This window comes from Callorhinus ursinus, unplaced genomic scaffold, assembly GCF_003265705.2.
Source record: "Callorhinus ursinus isolate GAN/ISIS: 27379988/994484 unplaced genomic scaffold, GSC_fseal_2.0 scaffold37, whole genome shotgun sequence".
Classification (NCBI taxonomy): domain Eukaryota; kingdom Metazoa; phylum Chordata; class Mammalia; order Carnivora; family Otariidae; genus Callorhinus; species Callorhinus ursinus.
Genome location: NW_027397099.1, coordinates 15,515,408 through 15,534,808, shown reverse-complemented (window position 1 = coordinate 15,534,808; position 19,401 = coordinate 15,515,408). Strand labels below are relative to the sequence as shown.

Here is a 19,401-nt window from a genome sequence, read left to right as displayed (position 1 = left end):
GCTCATCTAAACCTAATTACCTTCCAAAGGCCCCTTATCTCCAGATACCACACATTGGGCTTCGACGTACGAATTTTGGAGGGGCCCGTTACAGTCCATAGCACCTGGAAAGTTCTGTCGTGCTCCTTTCCAATCGATCGCTCTCCCACACCGTAATAACTAGTGTTCTGATTTCTAGCACCATAGATGATTTAGTTTTTCTGTTCTTTTTTTTTTTTTTAAGATTTTATTTATTTATTTGAGAGAGAGAGAGAATGAGAGAGAAAGCACATGAGATGGAGGGAGGGTCAGAGGGAGACTCGATCCAGGGACTCCAGGATCATGACCTGAGCCGAAGGCAGTCGCTTAACCAACTGAGCCACCCAGGCGCCCCTAGTTTTTCTGTTCTTAAAATCCATTAAATGCAGTCATGCAGTATGTTTGTTTTTTATTTATTTATTTTTAAAAATATTTAATTTATTTATTTGACAGAGACACAGTGAGAGAGGGAAAAGCAGGCTTCCTGCTGAGCAGGGAGCCCCATGTGGGACTCAATCCCAGGACCCTGAGATCGGGACCTGAGCCGAAGGCAGACGCTTAACGACTGAGCCACCCAGGTGCCCCTGGTTTTTTAAATAAATCTGGCTGCTTTAGTTAACCACTGTGTCTGCAGAATTTATCCATATTCCATGTAGCTGTAGTTCATTCTCTTCTGTTACTGTGTGATATATCAGGGTATGAATACACCACCATAAAAATCCCAAATGAGAGAATTCTGTATATATAGTGGTTTTAAGATTATTTGGTGGTGGTGGAGGACTCAGACTTTTATTAGAATCTGATAAAAGCTGTAGTGCTTTCCTTATATTAAGAAAAACAGTATGCATGTATTTCCAGAGGTTCCTAGTGCCTTTGATGTTGGTGTCATGCCCTCAGGACAAGAAGCCTTCCTTAGTTTACAACAGGGCTTCTCAGCCTCTGCACTGTTGATATTTGGGGCTAGATAATTCTTTGTTGTGGAGGCTGTGCTGTGCATTATAGGATGTTTAGCAGCACCCTTGCCTTCTGCCCTCTAGATGTCAGTAGCCTGTGGCCTGTCTCCCTGAATTGTGACAACCAAAAATGTTTCTAGATTTTGCCGGTGACCTCTGGGGAGGCAAAATTGCCCCCAGTTGAGAAACATTGGTTTAGAGAGAAGAACCAAAGCCAAAGACTTTTTAGAGACTAACTTGATGATCTTCCCCTGCTTATGTCAGTTGTAAGATGGGGCTGGTGTCATTCCTAAGTTTCTATATATACAGATAATTTCCATCACCACTAAAATGAGGCTGCTCCTTCCAAGGACACATGAAGTGAGTTTATAGACTGACATAAAATATTCTGATTCTTCATGAGGAGCAGGCTCTTAGAAATTACCGGAGCCAACCCACTCATCTCAGTGGTGATGAAACTGGAATCCAGAGAGGGGAAAGGGCCCACACTAGCCCCAGGGTCAGAGGCTGGTGTGGGGCAAAGCCAGGCTGCGGTGCACAGTTCTTCCATTCCAGGCCCAGCTTCTACTCTGCTGTTGGACTGGACAGCCTACTGGACAGCTGAGAGTTTATCAGAAAGTTCCCTATGTGGATACTCTGTTTCTCTGTAATGCCAGGTTGCTCCTCTTTGCTCATTGGAGATGAAATACAAGTGGCATTTTATGTATCAGGAAAGCTGATACTGTGCCTTCCTTAACTGCAAACACTGAATCTCCCAGGCCAGTACTAGTACTGAATCACCTAGGTCTTTAATTTCTCTTCTGTCTAGGATAATTGATTTTAGTTCTTTGTTTTCTCTAGAAGTCTTTCTTTTTTTTTTTTAAGATTTTATTTATTTATTTGAGAGAGAGAAAGAATGAGAGATAGAGAGCACAAGAGGGAAGAGGGTCAGAGGGAGAAGCAGACTCCCCGCTGAGCAGGGAGTCCCATGGCGGGACTCGATCCGGGACTCCAGGATCATGACCTGAGCCGAAGGCAGTCGCCCAACCAACTGAGCCACCCAGGCGCCCCAGAAGTCTACTTTCTGAATAATGATTAGATCCAAGTCTCTTTTACTTAGTCTCTCAGGATTAGAAAGAATTATCCACAACAGATTTTTTTTTCATCCTTTTCCTAAAGGTGGCTGAAACAATAGTGTCTGTTAGGATGTAATTTTCTCTTTGGTTGTTGTTATAAATGACAGCTGACAGATACAGCAAAAAGTGGAATGATACAGTCATCTAACCATAGTTTACATTTTCAAAAGAAGAGAGGAGAGCAGAATCAGTCTTAAGCTTTTGATACCTTGAGTGAGGCTTTACTCAGTAATCTTCGGTGTTGAATATTGAACACTTTTCTTGTGTTTTAATCCTGTGAAGTGTAATTAATAAGGTTTGAGGGCAAGATTTCTACTCAAAATTCAGTGCTAAATTTCTTTTGAATCACATCTTCCCTGTGGAAATTTGGAGTTCTAATAAAAATCATTTGATAGTGGGAAATATACATTTAAAAGTTGTAACTGTCTTCCAGAAGTTCTTAATGAGATGAAGTTGTGCTTAAATAAGTTATAATTTCGTATCAAATATTTACTAGAAGATTTTTGAAGCAGAGATGTTTATAATTAAATGACAAAATGTTGCCAAATTGGCAACTTTGGAATAAAAGCTAAAAGAATGTTTTACGATGATATAAATCAGTAGAGTTTATAAAATCCTTTCTGTGTATCATCAGCCCCTTGAAGTAGATAGGGATTATCATCTCCTTTTTATAGATGAGGGAATTGAGAGGAGAGATTTAGATTTTATCCCAGGGGTAAATCGACCTACTTTCAGCTAGTAAGTGAACATTGTAGATTCAAACCAGGCAGTTCAAAGTGCAGTCTTCTCCTGTTTACCCATTCTGTTTAAAAAAATGTGTGTGTGTTTTGTTTATCTGTCACATTAAAACTTCTAAAAATAATTGTAAAAGGAATAACACTGTTAGTTGTATATTTGAAGAAGAGAGGTATAACTAGCACCAGTTATTTCCTCTGAAGTATATAAAAAATCCCCTCCCCCCTCTGACAGCATCCATAAAAATATAGCAATGCTAAAAGTGCATTTTTTAGATTGCAGGATCTTTGTAGTTGAAAGAGATAATATTTGGGTGTGTGGTAAGATTAGAATTTCACAATGAGTACTTACAAGTATTGCTTGAGTGTACTGAAATTCTGCAGGGAAAATAGTTGGTGTCATTTCCCTGCACAGTCAGTGAACTGAGAGATTCCTTTAACACTGAAGGAAAGACAGATGTCCGTGCTATTTCTTTTTGTCTCTTTGTTACCCCTTCATATTCCTTGGATAACTGTCCTGTTTGGATAGTGGGTTATCGATAAAGAAAAGGAAAAATGCAAATGGGTTTGATATGTTACACTGCACTTGAAAAGAGCAGAGAGATCCCTCTAGCATTCTGTGCATTAGGTCAAAAGAACGTTTCCTGGATAGATTTCATTTACAAAACAGATTTCTTCCCCCAAATATAGTCTCTGAATAAACAGTTTAAAGAGGGAAGGGGAATGACAATGGGCCTGTTGTGTTAATCTTTACAGCAATGTTTTCACTGCTCAGGTCTAGTGAGGGTAGCTGTGCCAGGGGCACATAGCCAGTAAGTGCTGAATCAGGATTTACTTTCGAAGTCTAGCTCAGATACCCTAGGCAAAGCAGGGCTTGGAGAACTATATAAACCTGTAGGACTGAGAAACTAACAAGGGTTTTTACATCTTTAAATTGTTGGGAAAAAAATCCAAAGAAGAATATTTTGTGGTAAGTGAAAATTAGATGAAATTCATATTTGACTGGCCATGATTAAAATTTTACTGTAGCACAGCCATGCTCATTTTTTTACCTATTATCCACTTTCGAGCACAATTATGCAGTTGCAATAGAGAATGGCCCCAAAAGCCTAAAATAATTTGCTGTCCAGCCCTTTACAGAAAAAGCTTGCTGACCCTTGCCCTAGAATGCCAGTCTCAAAGACTAGAAACTGGAAAAGAGTTTGGTAGACAGGTCTAGGATGGGTGGCTATTAGGCTCTTTCATATTTAACTTTGTTTTCTGTCAGCTTTGAGGCACTGAAGGTGCTAGTTTTTAGAAATATATCCTGGAAGTCACATGGGCTTATGCCAAGAGAACTAGTGCATTACAGCCATTTCTGAGATGACCCAGTGGTCTTTAAAGCACTCAGTGGTTCCCCAGCTTGGGAGCCCACAAAGCCCTGGGAAAGTGGGAAGACGTGTTCTCCTTGTGGCTGATGAAGCTTTAGAAGAAAAGACACTAATGAACTAATAATTAATACCAGAAAACAGATGTGTAGACATTTTAATACAATAAGCATGAATACTGTAAGAAATGAAGAAACAGACCATCTGCAAAATCCTGAAGGGGCCACTCTGAGAATACTGATGTAAAATGGTCTAGAAGTGTTGAGCAGTTTGAATATTTAATCATCCATTTGCAAGGGAAAAATACTCTTGGTGTGTCTGCTTCACTCTCACACTACTCTGCTTCACCGCTGTAGAGCTTCACTTTTGACACCCGATGTGTGGGTTTTCCACACATCAGGCAATTCTGAGATTCTCTGCACACCAGCTGGCTGTTAACAGTTTAACTCACTTCTGACACTGTGTACCTGGAGACAGCATCAGATCCCACCGCCTAAGGGTTCAGTCCCACAAGACTGTGCACCCCCCACCCCTTTTCAGAAGCCAGTCAGAAGGCCAGGTTGTCACCCGTGCTTCTGAGCTACTGGCTATAGATGGGAGGTTCCCGCAAGCCTCTCTTCAGGTTCCATTAATTTGCTAGAAAGGTTCATAGAGCTCAGAGAAACATTTACTTATGTTTACCAGTTTATTATGAAGAATACAGATGAGCAGTGTGATAGGTAGAGAGGTAGGGGTCTGGAAGGACCCTGAGCACAGGAGCTTCTGTCTCTATGGAACTGGAGTGTGCGACCCTCCCAGCATGTGGTCCCCAGCCCAGAGGGTCATCAAATCTCATTGTTAAGAGTTTTTGTAGAGCTTCATCTGCAGTCCCCTTTTCCTTCCCAGAGGTTGGTGGCTGGGGCTGAGAGCTCCAACCCTCTAATCATTTGGTCTTTTCTGGTGACTGGTCCCACCCTGAGGCTATCCAGGCTCCCATCCCACTCCAAGTCACCTCATTAACATAAGCTCAAGTGTGCTCAAGGGGGCCTCCTTGTAAATTACAAAAGACTCATAATCTCAGGGTATTCCAAGGGTTTTAGGAGCTTTGTGCCAGGAACTGGGACAAAGACCAAATAAATTTTTTATTATACTACACTACTCTTTTCTGGCTTGATTAAATATTTAACGTGGTTATATTGAGAATGTGAAAATCACCATATTTTTCATAATTAAGATACATATTAATAGCAAGTGAACTGAAATTATTTGATGCATTTTTGCTCTGCCTTTTTATCTAGTTCATTTCGTCCTATATGCAATTTGGAGATTTTTTTTTCCCCTCTCATTTAAGAATGTTTATGTGCCTAGAAGGGGCAGTTTTTGGATACTGAATGACAGACAGGTGAGTGCTGACTAATTTGAGGAAATGGAAGTCTGCTCAGCCCTTGATTTTAGCTGTAGGTAGAAGCTGTCTCTCTAAAGCTCTGGGCTTTAATTTTTTCTCTGCTTAATTTTCTCAGCATCCTCTATATGTAGTGAAGAGATCTCGATAACAGAAACTTCTCACTAAGAGCATTCCTTATTTCTAACATCGTGGGGTGTCCTACTGTAGCCTCTGAAAAACTATGGATTATTATTTCTCATTTTGGGAGTAACTTTTTTATTGGAGTATGATACACAGAAGAGTGCACAAATCCTGAGTCCAGCTCAGTGAATTTCCTCAAAGTGAGCACACTGTTAAGCAGCACTCAGCTAAAAAAAACCCCAGAAAATTACCAGCCTCTCAGAACTCTCCCTTCTGTCACATTGGCCCCCTCCCGCCAAGAGTAACCAATCTTGCTTTCTAACAGCAGGGGTACCTTTGCCCTTCATTTTAAAGCTTTTGTTTGCTCTGGTGTTTGAGGAGGTCTAGGGAGGCTCACTAGGACTTCTGCTAAGTGGCATGGGAGAGGTTTGATGCCCAGGGCATTGGTACCCTGTGATATTCTCTGAAGCAGCTCTCAGTGTTTCCTAAGGCCTCTTCAGTCAGGCTCAGTCCTTGATGGCAGAGGAGCCCTAGTGCTAGCCCTTTCCCTTCTAGCCCCAGTCTTGCTGCACTGACTGTTTCACACATTCGGCTTCCTTGGTTGGGTCCTCCGTGTGGCTTCTTCCTGGCTTCCTCCTCCATAGCTTGTCAAGGGTACAGCTGGTGTCCAGTCTCTGCATGTGTCCTGGCCAGATTTTCCAACAAAGGGCTTAGACTTCATTCCCCCCACCCCCAAGTTCTCTCTTCGACAAAACTAGTGAAGTTATTTTCATGGTCAGCTTTTAGTATCTTGAGTCAAAACTGGTATTTGGTTGGTTTAACCCATATATTTTATGGCTAAATTGGTATTTATTTTGTGGAGGGGGTAAAAATTGTCCTTATATTTATGAAATTAATCATAATTTAAAAATTTTAATGAAACAGGATGATAACTGTATCAGAGTATAGATTTGGAAACTTTAATAACTTTTATAAATTAATTTCTACTGGGTGAGTTATAATGCAGGACAGATCCAGTTTTTCCCAAGTATTGTATTAAATATATAGCTCTTTTCTCTCAGACAGACATGGAACAAGCTTATTTTCTACGCTGAAGTTGTATAATGAAATTCTTTCTATCCGTGTATTTATTCTTTTGGTTTGGTATTCTGTTCACCTGAAAACTGGGGTTTGTTTATTTTCCTCTAAAATACCATTGGTTTTTGTCTGGGTATTTAGAGGGAAAGTACTAATCTGGACCAAGTGTGATCTGAATTCATGCCATTTATACTGTCACTGCCTTATGCTGTGCAGCCTCAGAAATGTTAAGTATCAGTTGGTAGTCGGAAGGGAATGTTTTTGCTCTGGTCTTTGCTTGCCCGTGGGTGCTGATTTGGCAGGAAAATGCAGGAAGCCTTCAAGAAGACTCTCCACAAATGGAAGAATAAAACTTTTATTCATTCAACAAATGAGCACCTACTGTGTGCTAGGTGCTGTTCTAGAAGCTTGGGATACATCAGTGAACAAAACACAAACACAAAATCCCTGTCCCGTGCAGCTTACATTCTAGCAGGGATGACGGACAGTAAGGGAGAGGAGGAGTGCTAGGGGTGGTTGCAGATTGCACTCTTAAATATTTTTTTTCTAGGTTGGCGTCAAAAACAGAGACAGGGAATCAGTTAGGAGCGTATCTGGGAGAGGAGCATTCCAAACAGAGGAAACAAGGCGTACAAAGGCTCTAGGGCAGGAATGTGCCTGACCCATTGGGGGACTGGCATGGAGGCCCCAGGGTGACTGGAGCCCAGGAAAGGAAAAGGAGACAGGGCTGGAGATGAGTCTGGGAGGTAAGAGGATGTAAGTCTGCTCTTTAGGGCTTCACTCTGTACAAGAGGTTTAAGCAGAGGAAGGATCCTTTGAAGGGATCACATAGACTATAGGAGGCAGTGGTTGAAGCAGGGAGGCCAGGGAAGAGGTGATAGTGACTTGAGTGGGTGGAGGTGGTGGGAAGAAGTAGATTCTAGGTGCGTTTTGCAGGTAGATTTGAAAGACTTTGTTGGCCTGGATGAGTTGTGGAGGCTTTCAAGGATTTTGGCCCAAGCAGCTGAGTAGTGGCAGCTCCATACTGAGAAGACCGAGGAGCAGGTTTTGTTGACAAAGATTAGAGCTCAGAAGATGATGGCTCAGTCAGTTAATCGGTTAATCGTCTGCCTTCTGCTCAGGTCATGAGCCCAGGGTCCTGGGATTGAGGCCCCACAGTGGGCTCCCTGCTCAGCAGGAGCCTGCTTCTCCCTCTGCCCCCCTCCCCCTGCTTGTGCTCTCTCCCTCTGTCTAAATAAATAAATCTTTTAAAAAATCTTATTTACTGGACCGTATTAAAGTAAATCATGACTTTTATTTTGCATTTATTATTTATATTCTCCATCACTCTATAAGTCTTTGTATGGGCAGGTCATTTGAGAAGTTGAGCATATCCTTTGTCTGAATTTATCTGGCATGGATGCAAAATGTTAGATGTATTTCTTTTTCCTGTTTTTTTTTAAACTTAGAAAAGTTTGTTTCATTCAGTTCTTTATTTGGGGAGTTCTAAAATTTTCCTTATGAAAGAAAAAAAGTAGTTTTTTGTCTTTTGGCTCTGTGACACAAATTATTTTTATCTTAGAGTAAAAAGGGGTAGGGGGAAGAGGCAGCATATTACTTTTCTTTCCCCTTTCTGGTGAGCGACCGTGTTTCTGTTAGTAGAATGTTATTGGCCCTGTTGGTTTCTGAGGAAAAGCGTTTCTCTATCAGACAGGAGCTGTTGTTTAAAAATACTCATTTCTTTCTAATGTTTGGGAGAATGTGTTCCTTGTTCTCCCATCCCCATTTTCCCACAGATAAAGATGGCCACTTACAGCCTCGTTCTACTGGGTCAAAACAACACCAGTGATTATCTAGAAACTTTAGGAAGAGAGTTAGTGTGTATATGACTTTTTGTCTATAAAGATTAAAGAATACCCAAGTGTTTTTATGTTTACCCAGCTGAGCTATTTTTGTTTTAACCTTGTGCCTTTACCTTTAGAGTTAATGTCTTTTAATGTCCATTTGAAAAAGTCCTCATTCTCCTGCTGTGGATTTATGTTGATAACCATGCCCTTTTAACAATAACCAGTGCTTTATAGCTGAGATATAATTGTATATTACATCACCATCGTAACTACCATTGTAGACCAAAGGTGCAGTAGAAGGCATGGGTTTATTTTTACTTTTATTTTTTTAAAGATTTTATTTATTTATTTGAGAGAGAGAGAATGAGAGAGAGAGAGCACGAGAGGGAAGAGGGTCAGAGGGAGAAGCAGACCCCACGCCGAGCAGGGAGCCCGATGTGGGACTCGATCCCGGGACTCCCAGATCATGACCTGAGCCGAAGGCAGTCGCTTAACCAACTGAGCCACACAGGCACCCAGAAGACATGGGTTTAAAACAAAGAAGAAAAGTATAATCCAACAAGAGCTACTGTTTAAAGGATTTTAGTTTTTTCATAAATAATTTTGTTAACCTTTTAACAATGTCAATTTTTTTTAATGATGGTGATACTGTTTATGTTCTGTTGATATAAGTAGTGGTAGAGTTAAAAACATTCTCTTGGTCAAGAATCTTATACAAGGATGGGGTGCCTGGGTGGCTCAGTTGGTTAAGCGACTGCCTTCGGCTCAGGTCATGATCCTGGAGTCCGGGGATCGAGTCCCGCATCGGGCTCCCTGCTCGGCGGGGAGTCTGCTGCTCCCTCTGACCCTCCTCACTCTCATGTGCTGTCTCTCTCATTCTCTCTCTTTCAAATAAATAAATAAATAAATAAATAAATCTTAAAAAAAAAAAAAGAATCTTATGCAAGGATGATACAGTATATATAAGATTCATAAATATGTAATGTCCTTCAAATAGCATCACTGTTCATAGGACTTTACTCAGTCAGCTGTTGGAGAAAAACAGGTGGTCTTGTTAATATTTATGGTCTAGAAGCCAGCTGCTATTTTTATTAATACAATTATTAGTAGCAATGGCATTTATTTTTCTTTCTCTTTTTTTGAGAGGGGGTGGGGGAGGGGCAGCGGGGGAGGGGGAGAGAATCTTAAGTAGGCTCCACGCCCACCATGGAGCCAGACAAGGGGCTCGATCTCACGACCCTGAGATCATGCCGTGAGCCAAAATCAAGAGTTGGACACATCCTGACTGAGCCACCCAGGTGCCCCAGCAATGGCATTTCTAAAAGTAGTAGGTATAGTAACAATTAAGTCTCACGTCCTGAACGTCATCTATAACCAGCAGCTCTCTGCTCTCAGTAACCTTGTAAACTAAAGAATGTGTGAATGGAGACTTGAAAATGAATTTTATTTATTTATTTATTTGTTATTTTTTTAAGATTTTATTTATTTATTTGACAGCGGGAGAGGGAACACAAGCAGGGGGAGTGGCAGAGGGAGAAGCAGGCTTCTCGCTGAGCAGGGAGCCCGATGCGGGGCTCGATCCCAGGACCCCAGGATCACGACCCGAGCCAAAGGCAGACACCTAACGACTGAGCCACCCCGGTGCCCCTTGAACGTGAATTTTAAAAGACTGTCTTTTATGTTAGTGAAGGAGCAGGTGTGTGAGAATAAGACAGGATTAGTCAGGAGACCTGTGTTCCTGTGTCCATCCAGCCACATTGCCGCCGAGAATACCCTGGGCACCTGGCAGCTCTGTGGACTGGAGTTGCTTCTCAGGTCCACTCAGGAGCCTCAGTAGAGTTGTTGAGAATCATATGAGATTAGGGCCTTATAAATTGCCCCACCCTTTCTGGATGGTGGGGTTTTTCTAAGAAAGGTGGAGGAATAAGAGGTTCAGGGTTGTTGTTTAGCCTCTCAGCGGTTGCCACCGGGGTTTCCATTTCTTGTCAGCTTTGAGTCTGTGGAAGGAGGCAGGAATTCTGGTCTGTAGCTTAATATCTTTGCATTTGTTCTGTGGCAGGAATCAATCTTGGGGTTGTCAATATGCACAGAAATGATCTATTTCTTCACAGTCTGACTCATATTCTCTGTCAGGCCTGTTCTTGGGCTCTGTTCAGGAACAAATCCTGCTTGTTGGTGAGCTGTCTCCTTGTCTGTTTACAAAAAGTCCTTGTGTTCCATTTAGCTTATAACAGACTCGGGCAGCGTTCGAAGCCTGTCCTCCCCTTGATTTAGGTCTCTTCTTTTCCTCCCCCAGCTAGGATCTGCAACTCCAATGGATACTGAGGGGTTTGGTGAGCTCCTTCAGCAAGCTGAACAGCTTGCTGCTGAGACTGAGGGCATCTCAGAGCTTCCCCATGTGGAACGGAACCTGCAGGAGATCCAGCAGGCAGGCGAGCGCCTGCGTTCCCGTACCCTCACACGCACGTCTCAGGAGACAGCAGATGTCAAGGCGTGAGTACTGGTGGGGAGGCAGCACTGCTACTGGGTGGCTCAGGGGCAGGATCCGATTCTTCTTTTCCTCTCTTGAATTAAGATGCATTCTGTAAATGACAGACACAAACCTGATTCTTGGGAATTCAGAAAGGTTTTTTAAACAGGTCAGCAGCTTTGCTCTGTCTCCCTGCCCCCAGGTTTTCCAGCTTGTCTGCTAACCAAGCTGTGAGCCCGTATCACAGGCAGAGATGATCAGGATGGGAAAGGACGAAGAGCTTTGTCACACAGAAACCCGTTACAGTAGTTCCTGATTGACTTTGCTGACCATTGGGTCATAAATGGCTCCTGTTACTGTATTAGTAAGTGTGGTTTACACAGATAAGTGTTACCTTCAAAGCCTGGGAGCACTCAGAGATGAGCACACTTTTTAAATGCATGCGGAAGAAATTGACGAGCAGTCAGTGATGAAAAGCCATCCAAGTGAGGGGTGATTCTGTCTGGTCATCATTAGCGACCCCAACAGCTGCTACTACAAGGCCTTGGACGCGTAGTGCCTGCCAGGTGACCATAGAACTGGAGAGTGGGCAGCTGAAGAAAAGTACTGGCTGTTTGTCTGGCCAGTGGCTTCTGCTGCTACTGGAGCAGGAGTGGGCTGTTGACTCCACAGTCATGTGTTGGGGGCCCCACTAGCCAGTTCTGGGCCATCTCTGGGGCTACAACCATGAATTAGACTTGGTTCTTGCCCTCAAGGAGCTTGTACTTTGGGGAGACAAAAAAAAACCAACCTTGCCGCTTTCCATAAGAAATGTGATTTACTGATGACTTATGTGTCAGAAACTTGGCTAGACTTCAGAGTTTGTTAATCCTCACAACGAATATTAGGACTGTTGTCCCCTTATTACAGTTGAGCAGCTAAGGCTCAGAGAGGGCCCGTAACTGTCAGGTCACACAACTGGTGAGTGTTGAGCCGGATCTCAAACCTAGGAAGGCTGACTCCAGAGCATATGCTGTTTTAGCCCCGATGGAAGGGCCAGGGAAGGGTGGAGGGGTGCCGGTACTTGTGACCTCAGTGGGTCTGGAAAATCACTGAGATTCTGTGTGGGAGATGTGGGAAATTGTCAGTCATCTGCTCAGTCTTCATTGCTTGAACTTGAGAAAGACCTAAGTGCTGATGTTTCTACAGGGACGTTATTTTGGGTTGTAATAAATGTCACAAGAGTGAGCATAAGGTCTACATTCTTTTCCCAACTAATCTTGAAAACTGAATGCTTTGGCTGCTCAGCTGAGTTAGTAAGGATGTTGTGGGAATTCTTCTGTAGGTCTCCCCAGAATTTTATTTTTTTAAATACTAGTTAGTTTCGGTTCCATTGGTGTTGGTGAAGACAAATCAGAGGAACCCTGGCAGGGATTTTTTTTTTTTTTTAATCCAGCCAGTTGCTCCCCTACACCGTTCCCCATCACCCCTGCCAGCCTTTAGACATCGCTGCTTACTTGTCCTCCGGCAGGCTCCTTTCTGTTGCTGCTGACTGCCTGCAGTTAGCCTCAGCCTTGAGCACGCAAGGTCTGTGCTTGTGTGCAAGGATGCTGCCGGAGCAAAGGGACCGTGATGCCAGCTGAGTTGCTATAGTTATAATTTAATTGCATCAGCTTTACAGCCTATTAAGAGCAAAAAGGGAAAATGTTTTCTTGGTAACAATTATCAGTCATGCTCTCTTTCTTGTAAATTTCCATTCTTCCTCATTTCTTTCTACCTTAAATTCATTATTTTAAGGAGGAGGAAGTTGAAACATTGAGAGAATGGGTATGGGGTGGGGCAGGTGCTTAAAAAGAAACCTGAAGGGCTGATGACTGTATTTTTCCACCTTGATAGGCAGACATAAAGTGTGATGTGAATATTTTAGTACAGGGTGAAGGCAGAGGAGAGAACTGAGCAGGAAAAATTTTCTTACATGAAATAAATTTTGGAAGAAAATGTGTCTTTAAGATTTTAGTTAAGATTAGATTGTAGATTTAAGATTGAATTGTTCTGTGCTGAATTCATTTGTTTAAATATACTTTGTTGGATTTTTCATTTTAGGGAACAGATTTGAAAGCTTTTTTGCATGTGTGTTTGATATTTTTAAATTGTTAAATTTCTTCAGACATGAAGAAGAATATGCATAACATATATAAAGGTGTAAATCAGGGGTTATCAGCCTATGATCCATGAGCCAGATCCAGCCCGCTGCCTGTTAAAGTCTTATTGGAACATGGCCACACTTATTTATGTATTGTCTGTGCTGCTTTTGTGCTACAATAGCAGAGCTGAGTAGTTATGACAGAGACTGTATGGCCTGCAGAGCCTGAAATATTTACTGCCTGCCTTTTACAGGATAAGTTTGCTGACTCCTGGTGTAAATAATAATAAAATGAATTGCCCGTTGCACAGTGAAGACGTAGAATATCATCAGTAGGTGTGAAGCCCTCCCTGGATACCCATTTTCAATCGCATCCCCCCTTTTTTCCCATCAGAGATGCCTCATTGGATTTTTTCAGTCAGACTCAGAAGCCAAACAACTTAGAGTTGTACAAAGAGAAAGCCAGCAATCACTCTCTCTCCTTAACTTTATCCCCCAAGGTAACTAGTGTTACTGATTTGCTGCTTCTTTCACACTTTTCTCCATGTTCGTGCGAAGCATATATGAACATTTATTTGCCCAAAGTTTTACAGTAAATGATAACTTTACTTGTGGTAATACTACTAAGCAACCTTTTTGAGAACTTGCTCTTTGTCAGGCACCGTGCCAAGCACTTTACATGCATTATATAATTTCTTCTTAAAATAAGCCTGTGAAATAAGTGTTATTATCTCTGTTTTATAATTGAGAAACGTCAGATAGCAAGTGGCCAAGCCAGAATTCAAATCCAGCTTGCTCAGTAAGAATCTCTCTCATTTGTATGGCACTTTTCAGTTCCCAAGAATTGTCAGGAGAACAGACGTTCTCCTGACTGGTCTTCACAAGCCTGAGAGGTGAGTGAGGCAGGAATTTTTCTTCAGATTTAACAGAGAAAGAAAATGAAGCTTGGAAAACAGATGCATCTAAGATTTTTAGGCAGTAAGAGAGAGGTGAGACTTGAACCCAGGCCTCCTGACTTTGTTACTGCTCCCTGTGTGTACTGAGGACACCTTTTGTCCTCTTACTTTCCTGGGACCTAGAGTGTTTGATTCCAGCCTCTGTGGTTTTTTGCTCAGGAGAAGCTACCTAGTTTATGGAAATTGAGGCAGGTAGAAGGCAAGGAACATTTGGATTTTTCCACCCTTAGAAGATGGAAGTTTCTGGTATAGCCTTTATTTGTAAAGCCTTCCTCTTACTCTAAATTCCTTCCCCTTTTTCCTCAGTTCTCTGTCCACCTTTCCCCATCAAGGCTTCTGCCTATTCACTGGACAGTTCCTGCAGGCAACACCCACTCGGATGACTTTTCTGAGTACTCTCATAGCTAGTTTGTTTGTTTTTGTTTTTGTTTTTTTTTAATTTCAAGGCTCTCAACCCTAGTCCACCTTAAAATTGCCTGGTACTGGGTGCATTCTGAGATATCACTGGCGGGGATATGGCACCTGTCGGACACAATTTGGCAATATCAGGCGAATTTACCCTTGACCCAGCAGTCCTTTTTCCAGGAATCTATCCCAAAGACACACTGGCAAAAGTACAGAAGATGTGTGCAGAATGATATTCATTGTGGTATTATCTGTAATAGCAAAAATTGAAAACTCAAACATCCATCAGTAGGGGACAGGTTGATTAGATGTGGTACAATACTTGGAGTATTTTTCAGTAATACAAAAGAATGAAAATATACACTACCATAGAATGACCCAATGTTCACAAATCAGAAGACTTAATATTGTTAAGATGTTAATACTGCCCAGATTGATCTGCAGATTCAGTGGAATCCTTATCAAAATTCCAGTTTGCTTTTTTGCTGAAACTTACAAGTGGATCCTAAAATCTATGTGGAAATAAAGACACCTAGAGTTGCCAAAACAACCTTTAAAAGTCAGAAGAAAGTTGGAAGGCTCACACTTCCAATTTCATAACTTCAAACAAAGCTACCATAGTCAAGACTGTGTGGTACTGGCATAAGGATAAATAATCGAATAGAATGATGAGTCCAGAAATAAATCCATGGGTCTGTGATCAGCTGATTTTCAGCAAGTGCCAAGAGCACTCAGTGTTTTTTCAACAAATGATGCTGGGACAGCTGGATATCCGTATGCAAAAGAAAGAAGTTGGACACCTTAACTAAATGTAAGACAGACCTAAATGTAAGAGCCCAAACTTTAAAACTCTTAGAAGAAAACATAGGTATAAATCTTTCTGACCTGAAGTTAGGCAGAGCTTTGTTAGATATGAGCTGAAAGCACAAGTGACAGAATAAAAAATAGATAAATTGAACTTCATCAAAATTAAAAACTCATATTTCAAAGGACACTATTAAGAAAGTGAGAAAATAGGGGTGCCTGGGCGGCTCAGTTGGTTAAGCGTCTGCCTTCGGCTCAGGTCATGATCCCAGAGTCCTGAGATCAAGTCCCACATCCGGCTGCCTGCTCAGCGGGAAGCCTGCTTCTCCCTCTGCCTGCCACTCCCCCTGCTTGTGTGCGTGCACTCTCTCTCTGACAAATAAATAAAATATTTTTTTTTGAAAAAAGTGAGAAAATAACCCACAGAGTGGGAGCAAATATTTGCCAATTACATATCTGATAAGGGACTTGTATTCGGAATATGTAAAAACTTATAACACAATAAAAACACAACCTAGTTTAAAAATGAGTAAGATCCGCATGGCTGTTTCTCCGAAGATGATGTACGCACAGTCAGCAAGCAAATTATGAGAAGCTCAGCATCACCAGCCCTCAGGGAAACGTGAATCAAAACCACCTTGACAATCACTTCACGTACGGACTAGGTTGGCTGTAGTCAAAGGCAGACCCTAGTAGTGTTGAGGATGTGGAAAAAATTGAGACTCTCATATGCTGGTAGGATATAAAGTATTGCAGTCACTTTGGGAAACAGTCCAGTGGTTCCTCAAAAGGTTAAACAGTGTGACCATATGACTCATCAATTCCACTCCTAGGAGTATACCCAAGAGAGATGAAAACAGTTGTCCATATAAAAATTTGTACATGGGTGTTCATAGCATCATTGATAATAGTCAAAAAGTGAAAACAACCCAAATGTCTGTCAGGTGATCAATTGATAAATAAAAGGTGGCATACCTGTAAAATGGAATACTACTTGGCAATAAAAAGAATGAACTGTTAATACATGCTCCAACATGGATGAACTTTGAAAACATGCGAAGTGAAAGAAGCCGGTCACAAAAGATAACGTATTGTAGAGCTCCATTTATGTGCAATGTCTTAAATAGGCAAATTGAGTAGAAAGTAGATTAGTGGTTTCCAAGGAGGGGTGGGTAGGTTGAGGGTCATGGGGAGTGACTGCTGATGGGCCGGGGGTTTCTTTGTGGGGTGAAGAAAGTGTTCTAAAAATCAATTTTTTTTTAAAGATTTTATTTATTTATTTGATAGAGAGAGAGAGCACAAGCAGGGGAAACAGTTGAGGCAGAGGGAGAAGTGGGCTCCCCGCCAAGCAGGGAGCCCGATGCAGGGCCCGATCCCAGGATCCTGGGATCATGACCTGAGCCGAAGACAGACGCTTAACCGACTGAGCCACCCAGCCGCCCCTAAAAATCAATTTTTTAAGAAGATTTTATTTATCTGTTTGACAGAGAGAGACACAGTGAGAGGGAACACAAGCAGGGGGAGTGGGAGAGGGAGAAACAGTCTTCCCGCGGAGCAGGGAGCCCGATGCAAGGCTCCATCCCAAGACCCTGGGATCATGACCTGAGCCGAAGGCAGATGCTTAACGACTGAGCCACCCAGGCGCCCCCTAAAAATCAATTTTAGCGATGGTTGCACAACTCTGAATATACTGAAAACCACTAAATAAGTCAGTTAAATGGGCAGTTGTATAGTATGTGAATTGTATCTCAATAAAGCTGTTTTAAAAAAGCAGGTGATAAAAATGTATATACATATCTATTGATAAAAAAGGAAGGTGTATTAAAAGTCCCTGGGATTTGCATTAATCAGGTATAGTGAGACATGCAGACAAGAAAATGACTGTCATGAAGGAAGGGAGTTTCTACCCACAGTTGTCTAGAAATGAGACAGGACACATCATAGGTCAGCACTGGGGTCAGTCGAGATGCGGTGAGAGCAAGGGGAAAATGCAGGCAAGAGCCTGTATTATGGTTTCCCTGGGAAAGTGAGGCAAGGCAGGGTCAGCAAGCTTAGGATTGGCTAGTTTGAATCTCAGTGGGCTCTGAGGTACAGGGGCTGTCTCTAGTTGTCTGGTACCTAGCCGTGGGGTGATAAGTGGCCCAATAAAGGAGGTCGTTGGGGTATGGGCTCTGGTCTCATTAGTTTGCATTTGAAATTTGTACTCACTGGCCTCTCAGAATTAGCTAACCTTGGGAAGGGCAGCCCTTCCAATGTCAGCAAGGCACCAGTTGTCAAAGCATCAGAAAACAGAAAATAAAAAGGCATGATTTTTTTTTTTTTTAGCTGCCAAGAATATATTTTGAAGAGGTGTTTAAGAAGTGAAATAAATGCTTATGAAGCAGTCAGGGTACCTCAGTTCTGTAGAGGTATTCTTTTCCAAAAACAAGCCAATTTGCGGCTTAATTTTTCTTCTGAATATTGTTTCACTTTTCTTGAATTCATGAGTTTTTAGTGCCTGTATCTCACCTTCCATGGGATGGCTAGATTTTGAATCTTAACACTCAGTTATAATAATTACCAATCAGGGACAGTTTTTCTTTATATGCCCCCACCTAATAATTTTTAAGCGAATCCCAGCCAGTTCACTATTTCATCCACAGATACTTCCAAGTGAATCTCTAGAAACTAATTCCATTCGTTTTATTTATTTATTTATTTATTTTAAAGATTTTATTTATTTATTTGACAGAGAGAGACACAGTGAGAGCTGGAACACAAGCAGGGGGAGTGGGAGAGGGAGAAGCAGGCTTCCCGCAGAGGAAGGAGCCCGATGTGGGGCTCGATCCCAGGACCCTGGGATCATGACCTGAGCCGAAGGCAGACGCTTAACGACTGAGCCACCCAGGCGCCCCCCATTAGTTTTAAGCATAACTACAATTCTATATCTAAAATACAAGTAAATATAATACTTCAATATCAGATTTTTAGTCAGTGTTCAGATAGCTCATCTCTTAAATGTTTATCAATTTGTTTGACTCATAATCCAAATATGCCCTATGTATTGTGACTCCTTGATAAATCTCTTTTAAATTTCTTTTATTCAGTAAGTGCTCACTTGGTCTTTTCCCTTGGAGCTATTTTGTAATGAAGGACTGAACTCATTTGTCTTTATAGAATTTCCCACCGTCTGGCTTTGCATACTCTCACCTAGGAGCTTCCTCTTCCCTTCAAATCCTATTAATTTCATAGTTATTTCTAGTAAGTAGATTCATACGACTTTTTCTTTTCTTAAATAATTTCCTTACTAAATGCGTTTAACATACAGAGAAGGAGAGACAAAAGTTTAATGAATCTCTACATACCCATTACCCAATTTCAGTAATTACAAAATCTTGACCCCTGTTTGTTTCATCTGTAGTCCCACTCAGATTTAGAAACAGATTTTAGACATCAAATATATCTCTAAGTAATGACTCCAATAATAAAATCACAGCACCATAATTACAACTAAAATTTTTAAATTTGTTGATATAAAATAATTTAGTCACTGCTCACAATGCAATTGCTTTAATAATTATTTTAAAGATTATTCATTTGAATTCAGATTCAGAGGTTCATGAAATGTAAATCTTTGTTGGGTGTTAAGAATTTCAGGTTTTAAAATTAATCTTTTAAATTGATGGAAAATATTCACGAGTCTGTGGCCAAATGTATAAAACAAGGTACTGTATATACAAAGAGGTTCTACTTTTTGGCCATTAGTTTCCATTCTACATTCTTCCTGCTTTCAGATATTTTTTTTTTCAGGTTTTTTTTTTTCTTTCTCCTTCCACATAAACTGTGCCAATCTACCCCTCCCCTGTGCTGGTACTCTGGACTTTTCCCAATCCTGGCACCTTTCCTGAGAACTCACTCAGACTGGTCTTCCTCCTTGCTTTTCTTCCCTCCTTTCTTAAAAAGGCATGATTTAAACAGAAGGTAAACAAACAAAAGGTTCAAGTAACCTTAAATAAGGTAGAGAAGACAGGGACTTTTTTTTAATAAATTGACTTTGGAATTGTGTAAATA

General features: G+C 41.5%; 1 protein-coding gene across 1 annotated transcript in view; it reads left to right on the top strand.

Annotated features, from left to right (window-relative positions):
* NUP93 (nucleoporin 93) overlaps window positions 1-19,401 on the top strand; it is a 112,476-nt gene that overhangs the window by 8,637 nt on the left and 84,438 nt on the right. Inside the window, exon 2 of the mRNA XM_025889144.2 lies at window positions 10,891-11,087. Within this exon, the coding sequence (XP_025744929.1) occupies window positions 10,909-11,087 (179 nt within the window). The 5' untranslated portion in view covers window positions 10,891-10,908. The remainder of the gene's footprint in view (window positions 1-10,890; window positions 11,088-19,401) is intronic.